At 38.2% G+C, this 12297-nt stretch overlaps 1 protein-coding gene across 1 annotated transcript in view; it reads left to right on the plus strand.

Annotated features, from left to right (window-relative positions):
- The first annotated feature begins 709 nt into the window (after positions 1 to 709).
- SPAG6 (sperm associated antigen 6) overlaps positions 710 to 12297 on the plus strand; it is a 109756-nt gene continuing 98168 nt past the window's right edge. Inside the window, exons 1-2 of the mRNA XM_012644168.1 lie at positions 710 to 734; positions 830 to 925. Of these exons, the coding sequence (XP_012499622.1) occupies positions 710 to 734; positions 830 to 925 (121 nt within the window). The remainder of the gene's footprint in view (positions 735 to 829; positions 926 to 12297) is intronic.

Genomic DNA, 12297 nt, shown 5'->3' on the forward strand with positions numbered 1-12297 from the left:
ATTCAGTGTATGAACATGGTCCTCGGGATCCTCCAGGAATCTTGAGACCAGAAATTCCAGGTATATAACAGCTGGGTTAAAGAGGGGAACACTGACTTAAGGGTTGCACTGACACTAACGTGTTTATCAGACTACACGGTGTCACGCGCGAGCTTTCCCTTGACCGTCGAAGCCCAGACAGCTCCAGGGCTGCATTTTCCTTGTCCGGCCGCGCTGGGACCAGCTTCCCCGGGCAGGTGGGGCTCTCCAGGCACCCGCGCCGCGGGCAGGAAACCACGCCGGGCTGGGTGGGTTTGTGAAGATCCCCGAGCTCCTGGCTCCTGGAAGACGCCTGTCCCACGCGCCCACGAGGAGGGGTGGTGACATTCGACGGGGGGACGACCCCCGCAGCGGTTTGGTGGCTTGGGCAGCCTGGGGGAGCCCCTGCGGGCGGAGTTCCCCAGGGGCTGGCCGCCCTCGCGCCGCCTCTGCCCGGCGCCGGGCGCCCGGGCACCGCGACTGTGACGTCACGCCCGGGCCTGGCCGTTGCCGCGAGACGGCCGCGTTCCGGTTCCGGTCGGTTGCCCGGGCGACGCGGGTACACAGAGGGACCGGTCCCGTCGGAGGCCGAGCCGTCGCCGCGGTCGCCCCCTCGGCGGACTCGCAGGGTGGGCGCGGACGAGCCGCGTCGCGGCGGACTGGTCGGGGGCGGAGGGCGGCCGCGGGCGCCATGAGTCAGAGGCAGGTGCTGCAAGGTAGGGCCCGCGGCGGGCGGGCGGGGCGCCCCGACGGGCCGGCGGCGGGGCCCACGGGGGCGACCCGGCGGCTCCACCGAGTCTCTCCCCCGCAGTGTTCGAACAGTACCAGAAAGCCCGGACCCAGTTCGTGCAGATGGTGGCGGAGCTGGCGACCAGACCCCAAAACATCGAGACGCTGCAGAACGCGGGTGAGCCCTCCCCGCGAGCCCGCGTCGCTCAGTGCCGCTGGCCTCTGCCCTCACTCCGGGCCTCAGACCCCCGCGCCCTCGGCCCTGTCCCGTTCCCCGCTCGGCATCCTGGGTCTTGCCTGGCCCCGAGTCCCAGGTCCCCCAGGCTCGCCCCTGCCGGCTGAGCTTTGGGGAAGCGGCAGGGTGGGGACAGGAGGACGCAAAGACCGCAGACGCATGCAGTCTCTTTAGCCGGTCTTTGAGGGGGTGGCTGAGAGAGGGTGAAGCTTCAAGATGGGTGGGAGAGGGGCCTGATGTCCTCATTTCCATCCTCATCGCGATCGGACAAGTGTCAGGTTCAAAGTCGAGGCCATAGGAAGTGCCTGGAAGTCATTTTACAGAAATGGGAATCTACCCTACTCAGACCCGTTTTATCTGGGCGGTTGCATGTCACCCTGCCTTTGGTCACCTTCGACTTCCTCACAGCAAAGGAATTCCAGAGTGGTTTACACATTATGTCTCGTCTTGCATTAGTGAAAGAGAATGATGTTTGAATCTTTCCAAGAGATTCAAAGTAGGTAAAGACCAGACTTTGCGAAATTCTTAGGTGCTCGCATTCTACCCCTCAGACCAAACGAACTCTTTCTGGGGAGGGAAGGAAAAAAGAGAAAGAAATAGAGGTAGAGAAAGAGAGAGAGATAGAGAAAGAGAGAAAGAGAGAGAGAGATGGGAGGGAGGGAGGGAGGGAGGATAATGGTGGTTCTCTATATATTTCACTAAAGATGATTCCACCACATTTTATTACTACTGTGTCAAGAGAAATCTTCAGTTTATAAGATGTGATCTTTAAAACTGTAAATTAACACATAGCTAAAAGAAAATTGAGAACATATTGACAGAGAATATTTAGACATAATGTTTACTCTGGGTTTCTTTAAGGGGAATTACTGCTGTACCTGTGTGGTAATTTCTTTTGTCACTGGAATTTTCGCATTTATTCCTCATGTATTTCTGTTGAGGGCTATGTATTTAGAATGGAGAAAGTATATTTTATAATTATGCATAAAACTTTTTAGTTTGAAATAATTATAGATTCACATACAGTTGTGAGGAATAACACAGAGAGATCCTGGATATTGACATTGATAAAAATCCATTGACGTTATTTAGGTTTTCCCACTTGAATGTGTGGGTGTGTGTTATTCTACATAATTTCCATCCCTGTGTGTCCACTATCCACCACCACCACAGCCAAGATACGGAAGACTGTCATCATCACAAGGATCTTTTGTGTTGCCCTTTTATAACTACACCCACCTCCTGCTGTCCCTAATCCTGGTCAACCACTAATCTGTTCTCCATTTCTAAAATTTTGTCATTTCAGAATTGATAATCTTTTGTTCTGTAGTTGTTTCATTTGGATTAATTTTTTTCTGTGTGTGTGTGTGTGTGTATGTGTATGTATGTACTCTTATTCCTCAAAGTACCCAGAACAATAGTGGGCACACAGTATTTCATACTTACTAAGTTTATTAGAGCACATTACATTTTTCAAATACAGTTACTTTTTACATTTTTTTCTCTCAGTCCTACCCAGTGGCTTTTGTGAATGGACACTTACTATTTACAAAAGTTTATTTTCTGGACAATATGTTGTACAGCCAAACAAATTTTATTTTTAAAAATGGGAAAATAATTGATGTTAATTTAAAATTTTAATACTGAAATATTGAAGAATATATAACACTTAAGATATGAGGGATCACCTTTTAGTGAGTAGTAGCAAGTTACCTCTTCCCATAAGAGTACAATGTAGAGGATATTATGGCATTTGATCTAAATTGGCAGGCTAAGTGATCACCAAAGTATAAGTGGCTTAGATATGAGATTCTACACTTACAGTCTGGCTTATGAAGGAATGGAATACAAAAGGAATATAACTTAATGTTTTGAAATTCTCTGCATTTAATATCTGGATAGCATGCTAAGATTTTTCTTTTCCCAAGGAACTTATTGTAACATATTTCATGTTATGTAGATTTAAGAGTTCCTTTAGTAATTTTAAATAGAAACAGATCATTCATATTCCAATATAGTTATTTTTAATTAAAAAATAACCTATACACTGTGTTATGAAAACTTTTGTTTCTTAGCAGTCAATTTACTTAACCATTCGAATGGTTTATTCTTTTTAAAAAAATCACCATGCATTTAAAAATGTTTTTGAATGAGCCACAATAAATGTATCTATTATATATAATGATCAAGGTTTTTTTCAGTCAAATGCTTTCATTTTGGTAGCATAAGATACCAATGCATTTTACTCCTGACTTTGACATACTGTCCACATATCTGGGAGGATTTTATTTTGTTTTGTTTCCCCCCCTCCCAGTATCCTGTTTAAGTAAATATGTATCATGGATCCAAAATAATGTGAAAAATATTTTCTGCATAGGCATCATGATCAAAGCAGTTACCCTTGTTAAAAATTTTTCAGTTCATCCTTCGTGAATATTAAAGTTGAAAATTATCAACAGAGTTTTAGTTCATTTTAAATCTCTGATCTTTTTTATTGTTTTTGATGTTCTAGTAAGAGAAATTGCTTTATTAAATATGTCTAAAGTAATTACTAAAGCAGACAGTGTTTCAAGATCTCTCTTCTTCCTATGAAGTATCTGTAACCTCAAGGGTTTTCTTTTCCTCATTGAGGTTTTATTCTAAATCAAAAGAAAATATATGAAAAATTAAAGAGTTTAATGTTTCTTATAAGATTTATTTATGTACCCTCAAACTCTATATATGTTTGAACTATTACATCTTGTAGCTATTTAAAAGTGTATTTTGATACTTCCCTTCTCTGAATAATTAGTAACACATGACTGTAATAGTAGAAATAATAATACATTGTTACTTCTACCAATTGTAAAATTTCAGCAATTGGAGGTGGTTGGTTAGTTGTAAAATGTAAGAAACGTGTTTTGTGGCATAATGGAATACCAGGCCACTCTTAGATCTGTTTAGGAGATCTTCTGAAATAAGCTAATAAAAGCTCCAAGAAAATTGTTTTTAAACTGCTTAGCTATATAAAATAAACTTCTTTTGAACCAGCTATTTATATAAATGGGGGAATAATTTTGTATATAACCTATAGTAAAACTCTGAAACATGGCAAATCAGTAGTTATGCACATTTCCAGAAGAGTAGAAATAAAGCAGTTTGCATAACACTTTATACATTATATGAAGCTAATTTGCAGATTGAGGCAATTTAATGGGTTTAGAATTCAAGAAAATAAGTAATATATGTTGTTGACATAAAATGATTTTAGATTACATGTGTCTGGATCTAGAGCAGGGTGAAAATCTTCAGATTACGTAGTACCTCAATAAGCTATGCGAAGGAAAAGCCCCTAGTAAGCATTTATTAATATAATGCATATAAAACATATCACGGTATGTACATGTACCATGATCCTCTTACAAAACCTGCTATTCCAAAGAATATTGAAATTGAAAAGAAAATTTGCAGAGCAACTTCAAAAAATTTGACCAATCATACTATTTTAGTTTGACATATTTTGTCTATATAAAAGGAGTCTTACAATTGTGAATGTAAAAGATAATTAACTCAAAGCACTGAGTTCTTTTTAAAGATAGGGATAGAGGGGGTTGGACATGCTTGAAGCTCTGACTCGGGTGGGGCAAAGGCAATAACATTTGTACCCCCATAATATGCTGAACTAAAAAAAATTAAAAAAAAAGATAGGGATAGAGAGGTTTTTTACATATGCTTAAGGGGAAAATATGCCAGGGGGCTATAAAAATTCTGAACTTGTATGTACCTAATGATATGTCCTAAAAACAAAAGCTTATTCAGAATTTTGTTCTGTGTTCCAAAACACTGTTTCTACATGGACATTTATCTGTTTTGTTATCTAAGCATTGGTACATAGCAGAAAATAATAGAGCAAGGACTAGGCTGTTACTGTTTTCTTAGGAAAAATTGGACAATTAAAAAAAATCCAAGCTGTTGATGAGCCTACAGGAGGGTGGGGCTTAGAAATGGCAAATTTTGTGGGTTAAATTTTAATGTTATAGATTACATTTTTGATTTTTTCCAAAAGTTTTTGAAAAGTTATTTAAATATTCCATAATTCCACTTTACATTGTAATGTTGCTTCAGGGCCTTTGTATTTCTGCCCGGAATCTTACCTTATACTTCTTTACCAAACTAATTTCTACTTATTCTTTATGGCTCTGTTTTGCTGTTGATTCCTCAGAGAAGCCTTCTCTGAGCCCTCAGAGTAAATTAAGTCTCCTGATGTCTGCTACCCTTGGTCCTAGTATTTCTGTTTCATAGTACTTATCACAATTGTAATTATTTAGTTTCTGTTTCCCCTACTAACCATAAATTCCATGCATAGCCTAATCCTTAGCAGAGAGTAGAAGTTCAAAATGTTTAAAAAGGAGTAATTGAATGAAGGAGAAAAGTTTTATGAAGTTGTTTTTTGAAGGAGTAATTGTTTTCACATCTCTTAAAAATTAGATTCTTATAATACCTCAGGTTAGTAGAATAGTGTGGATACGTTAGCCCAAAGAAGGTTGGATAATTGGCTTCTTCACAAAGTGAGTTAGTGGCCAGACTGGGACTAGAACCCATTCCTTAATTGCTGCCTCATCTTGTCCTCTTTCTACTTTACCTTATAGGTATTAGGGAGTTACTTTTAGATGGTTCTAGCAGTTCCTAATAAACTTCGATGTTAACTATTGAAATAAGTGCTCTGTTTAGGTCTCTGGGTACTAGTGACTGTCCAGTATTTTTGAAACTTGGTGGCTCTTGAGGCCTCCTTGAGGAACATCATGGGAATTTGAGTGGAGGCCAGATATGGAAGACCAACTTTAATTGATAAATACCTGGAGGTTTGAGGAAGTAGAAGTGGTATTTAGGGTTTAAGCTGGCTTCAGAGCTCTAGAAGATCTTTAGTCTTCCTCGGGCTCCTAAGAAGAGTCTTATCAAACCAGGAGCTCTTTGAAAGCACCCAGGGAAAAGTCTAATCCACTGTGAGTTGAGAACCAAGATAGCACTTCAGAAAGTTGTTGGACTGAGAGCCTGCCTGGATCAGCGAGAGTCTAGAGGAGACTTATTCAGAGTCCAGGGCTGTCAGCTGCCCTGTGATTTCCTGACTGCTCTTCTGGGCTTTTGGGAACACATGAGGTAGAGTACAGGGAAGAGGGAAGTACTTGCTATTTGTTGGTTAATTGATGTGAGTATATACTTGACACTTCTTCTCTTTTTTAATCATGCTTTGTGTGAAGTACTTTTCCTTGTTCACTGGGGACAGAACTTTGGGATTTCTTTTGAGTAATACTGGCCCTAGGAGAAATCCAGGGCTAGATCTTGAGAAAAATTTTGGCCTTGCCTTGTGGTGGGTGGGATGGCTCATGTGAAGTCAGACTTCTCTCATTTTCAAAGTGAAATATTGATTTTGCCATGCTCTCTGTACATTTCCATAAGGATGGTTCATTTTAAAATTTATTATTTATTCAGGTTCTATTAAAAATCTTGCTGGAAACAAGTGATGTTTGTGTGTGTATGTGTGTGTGCACACACCTGGGTGTCTCCAAAGGAAATGATATCTATCCATTTTTCTAAATATTTAAGTTCTATGCTGTCAAGTTATAATTACTATTAAAGTATGTACGTAGACTAGATTATATTAGTTTTGCATAGAAATGTCTACGTAGACTTAGTTTAATGATATACCATTTTTTTTTTAAAAAAGTGAGGACTTATTTTAAAAAAAACAGACACTTTGATTTTCCCATAGCTTTTTAAAGTCTATCAGTGAAGATATTGTCCATCTTGTTGTTAAATTTTTAAAAAATTTTTATTTTATTTTACTTTTTTTAGGGACAAGGCCTTGCTTTGTCACCCAGACTGGAGTGCAGTGGTGCAATCATAGCTCACTACAGCCTCAAACTCCTGGGCTCAAGTGATCTTCCTTCCTCAGCCTCCTAAGTAGCTAGGATTAGAGGTGCACACCACCATGCCCAGCTAATTTTTCTTATTTTTTGTAGAGGTGGGGTCTCACTAGGTTGCCCAGGCTGGTCTTGAATTCCTAGCCTCAAACAATGCTTCCTTTCACCTTGGCCTCCCAAAGTGCTACAATTACAGGTGTGAGCCACTGAGCCTAGCCAAATTTTTTAAAATGTAAAGATACATTTGTTTATTCAATGGATATTTATGAATGATTATATGGCAAGCTAGGTGCTAGATATGAAATTTCAGAAAAAAATTTTATTTTTTAAGTTTCTTCCCTTTTTAGATTTCCTGCCAGGAAACTCAGTGCTGTGTTCAGAGCTCAATTACAGCAACTATCCTTAACCTACGTTTCTGATAAAATTATCAGTTCCCCTCCCCACTACATAGGAGAGCCTGTACATATCTTGTATACATATCTTTTAGAGTAAACTATCTCAAAATGTTTAGACTAGTGAAGTATGAATAAAGTAAAAAATTAATTATATCTGAAGATAGATTTTGAACTGTCTTCCAAGTATTTTCTCTTCAAATGTTACACATGAAACCTCTTGGAGCAGACAACCCTTTTCATCCTGTCCTATTTACTCTCTACGCTGCCCCATTCCTGCTTCTAGTCTTCTGCAGACAGATGGATATAACAGGTATTTACTGTAAAAGAGAAAACACATTAGTAAAAGAAGACAGGACTGATTCAAAATTGGTAGCTCTCTAGAAGACTTTCAAATGAAAATAAAATTTTGCCTATATGGGGTGATTTTTAGGTGAGGCAATAGTTTAAATGACCCATTTGAGTTGCTTACACTGTCTATGGTAATGGTGCCGGTCATGTACTTGACTTCTTGTACCTAAAAATAAAATAACTGTGAGCATAATATTACCCATTTTGTTTTTTTATTAAAATTTACCTGAAAAGAGAGAAAATTGCACATTAATTTTCACAGTTGGTTTATTCATTCAGTGAACTTTTATTGAGTGTCCAAGTGCCAGATGGATGATTAGATGCCGATCATGCAAAAATAGAAGGCATAGTCTCTGTGCTTACATAGCTTATTTACTAATGGAGAGATACAGAAATAAATTACTATTTATTTGAAGGGCACCTAACTCACAATTTGGGAATGAGGGGTCCTATTCAAGGGAGATATCTGGAGGAGGTGTTATCTGTGCTGAATTTCCTAGGAGTTAGCCAGATGAAACTGCATTCAGGCAGAGGGAACATTACGTGCAAAGGCTCAGAGGCAAGAGAAAAGGTGGTACTGGATGGAAAAGGCCAGTGTTTGAGAATGGCTGGAGCCTGGGATAACTGGGCAAGGAGAGGAAGGTTAGTTGTGGCTGGAGAGGAAAACAGGCCTAATTATGAAAGACCTCATATGAAGTTTGGATTTCTCCTGAAATCGATGGAAAGCCGTGGAAGGTTTTACCTGGAGAATTGATGTGATCCATTTTGTGTTTTTGAAAGATATTTTTAGCAGTCGTGTGGACAATAGATTGGTGGTGGTTAAAACAGGATCAGGAAGACCAAGTATATATTTTTGATATAGCCATCATGTTGAATAAGAAATGTTAAGAGGTAAAGTCTGCAGGACTTAGTGACTTAGGAGAAGGAGACAGGGTCAGGTGAGGAGAGAGATGAGTTCAAGATGACTTCCGGCTTCTGGTTGCTTAGACACATTAGCGTTGTTCATTCATAGAGGAAGGGTATAGAAAAAGCAGAGAGAAATGGTGATTTCACTCTTCAGCAATGTTGAGGTTGAAGTATGTTTGGGAGATCTACGCGTCAGTGATTGTGGTAAGCTCCCTAGTGGCTTTCCATTCGCTTTAGAATAAAAATCAGAAAATCTCAGTTTGGCCTACAGCCAAATTTGATCTGCCCCCAACCAACTTTCTCTCTTGCCCCTTCACCCCTCCTACTTTGTTTCAGGCCAGTGTGAATTTATCGAGGCTTCCTCAACAGTCTGTACAGACATGCATCCTTGCCCATACCAGAAACTTAGAAGTATCACTGATTCCTCTCTCTTCGCAATAATCAATCTGTCTTCTAAATATCTCCTCATATTTCACTTTTCTCTCCGCCCCCCCCTTTTTTTTTTGCCATTGCTATTCTTCAGGCTATTTTCATATTTAGTTCTATTCCTACAATAGCTTCCTAAGTGTCTTCCTGCCTCCCGTCTCATCCCTTGTCATCCTTTCTTCCCACTGTGATCAAAGCAATCCTTCTGCATCATGAACTGCACATTTGATCCTGTTAATGCATTGGCGTTAATGTTCAGATAAAATTCAAAATACTTAAAATAGTTTATTGCACACTTCAGGGCTTTTGTCTCTTAGCTTTCTTTCTACAGCCTCGTGTCTCCCCTCTTGCACTATAGTCATACCGCATTCTCAGTTTTGGCAACCTATCAAACTCTTTTTGTTTCTGTGCTTTATTTATGCAGTTTATATAGTTCTTTCTGGTTGCAATACTCTCCAATCCTTCCGCTTTCCACCTCTTCCAGTGTTTTCAGCAGGCAATCTGCTTGAGAGCTTTCAGATCTTAACCTCTGTGTCACTTCCCTCCTGGGATCCTCCCCCATGTCCATAATAGCCTGGGTTAGATGCTCTGTTGTGGGTTTGCAGAGTACCCTCTGCTTCTGCTGTGGTTGTACACATCATGATGTGCTGCAATTATCTCTCACAATTGCTTTATAAGTTCCTTGAGATGGAGGACAATTGTATGTTCAACACTTTGTGTAATCTTAATAGATATTTCTTGAATGAATTACTCATTCCATAGTAATTCTAAAACATATAGTAAAAAAGGTTGAATCTATTGGGCTATAGAACCTTTAATATTTCTTCATTAAAATGGAAGAAATTAATTAATGAGTCATTCAATAATAATAAAAAATAATGTTGATGGAAAATATAGCCAATTTAGGGAACCAATTGCTTTAGCACTTTTATTTATCAAGCACTTGATGATGCTTATTTTGTCCCAGTTAATCTTTCTAGCACTTTAGAAATTTTAACTCTTTTAATTCTCACAACAACTTTATGAGTAGTCCTGGTATTTGTCACCATTTTACATGAGAGAATTAAGGCAGAGAGATGTTAAATAACCTTGCCAAACCTCACAGCTAGGAAGTGGCAGAGCCCAGATTTGAACCCAGTTTCCCTCTGGATTCATGCTTTTAATCACCTCGCTCTGTTGCCTCTGAACATAGGCAGTCATGTAACAAGCAGAGCCAGAGATTCATTCTGTTTCTAAAGCATGACGTTTCTATTATATTCTCACTGGACCCCAAACAGAATGCCTGAGTCAGACAGATAGTAACATTGACAGGCAAAGGTGAATCCTTTACTATGTAATTGGTTAATTGTGTGCAAAAATTAATTCTTCTGAAACTTGAATGCACTTATCTAATAGCAGTTTCATAGTAAGTGGTTACATAGAATGTAGCTTTAGATTGAAATAGAGCATATTGTTGGAATTTGAATTTTTGAAACTTTGTAAAATTTATAGTAACAAATATCTAACGTATTTTATGTCTGTGATAGTTAATTTTGAATAGAATTGAAAAGTAAAAAAAAATAAATGTAGAAATCACTTTATTTAAATCTAAAAAAACACAGAGGGTGTCAAAGGATAAAGTGCAAAGACAACTCACAGAATGGGAGAAGATATTTGCAAAGCACAGATCTGATATGAGATTAATATCCATGATATGTAAAGGACTCCTACAACTCAACAACAACAAAATAATCCAATTCCAAAATGGGCAAAGCACTTGAATAGATTATATTTCTTCAAGAAAGATGTACATATGGTCAATAAGTGCATGAAAAGATATCAAAATCACTAGTCACTAGGGATATGCAAATCAAAACCACAATGAAATACCACTTAAGTACATTAGGATAGCTATCATGAAAAAAAACAAAACAAAAACTAACCAACCAAACCAAAAAATAACAAATGTTGATGAGGATGTGGAAAAACTGAAACCCTTGTGCTTTGCTGGTGGGAATATAAAACCACTGTGGAAGACAGTTTGGCAGTTCCTCAAAAAGTTAAACATAGAATCATTTGATCAAGCAGTTCTACTCCTATATATATGCCCAAAAGAATTGAAAGTGGGGACTCCAGTGAATACTTATATACCAATGTTTACAGCAGCATTATTCATACTAGCCAAAGGGTGAAAAAGAAAAACCCTATTTGACCCTCAATAGTTGAATAGATAAACAAAATATGGTATTTACATACAATAGAATATTATTTAGGCTTAAAAAGGAGTGAAATTCTGATAAATGCTAGAACATGGATGAACCTTAAAAATATGTTAAGCGAAATAATCCAGACAAAAAAGGAAAAATATTGCATGATTCTACTTATATAAGGTACTTAGACTAGGCAAAATCACAGAGACAGAAAACAGAATAGAGGTTTCCAGGGAGAAGTGGGGAGTTATTGTTTAATGGGGCATAGAGTTTTGGTTAGGGATGATACAAAAGTTCTGGAAATAGATAATCATGATGGTTGGACGACATTGTAAATGTACTACTCAATGCCTCTGGATTGTACACTTAAAATGGTTAAAATGATAAATTTTGCTATATGTATTTTACCACAACAAAAAAAAATAAAATTTAAAAAAATTTGAAAAAAAAAAGCAGGTAAAGGGTAACCAGGGCAACAAGAAATCTTTTCTATGACTTAAATGGACCAAAGGCCCAGTTTACAGACATTTGTTTTTAAAGGAGCAAAGTTGAGATGTTAAGTATCTTTATAAAACAGATTGATGTAATATATATACAAAGTATGTGCATGTAATATGAGAATGGATGGGTTTTCTTTTTTTTGTCATTGGAAAACTTTGACATTTTCTTCCTGATGATTTCTATAGGCCATTGGCATGCAAAATCAAAGTAATTTGGCCTAAATTGTATTATGAGGAATTAAATGGAGGAGTTGTGATTATTTTGAGGCTACTTTATAATCTCCTCCACTAGATTATTAGTTTCTTGACAGTAGGTGCTGCCTTAACTCATATATGTATTCCTGTTGCTTGCTACTTGATTAATCCTGGTATATTTTTTGAATGAATGTGGATACAATCAATGAGGTTATTTGTTTTTTGACTTTTTTTTTTGTAACTGAATTGCAATGTAGTTATTAGAAGCAATGTTTTCAGTATGACACTAGAACAAGAAAAATAGCAAAGAAACTCAAAGCTATAAATTTTGTGTGTGGGTGTATGTATGTGTGTGTGTATGGGGGACATTGTAAAGATTTATTCTTAAGTTAAATTTCAAAAATATTTTCATACATTTTATCAATTTTTATAGAGCAGAGGTAATTATTTTATAGG

This window comes from Propithecus coquereli, unplaced genomic scaffold, assembly GCF_000956105.1.
Source record: "Propithecus coquereli isolate 6110/MARCELLA unplaced genomic scaffold, Pcoq_1.0 Scaffold103, whole genome shotgun sequence".
Lineage (NCBI taxonomy): Eukaryota > Metazoa > Chordata > Mammalia > Primates > Indriidae > Propithecus > Propithecus coquereli.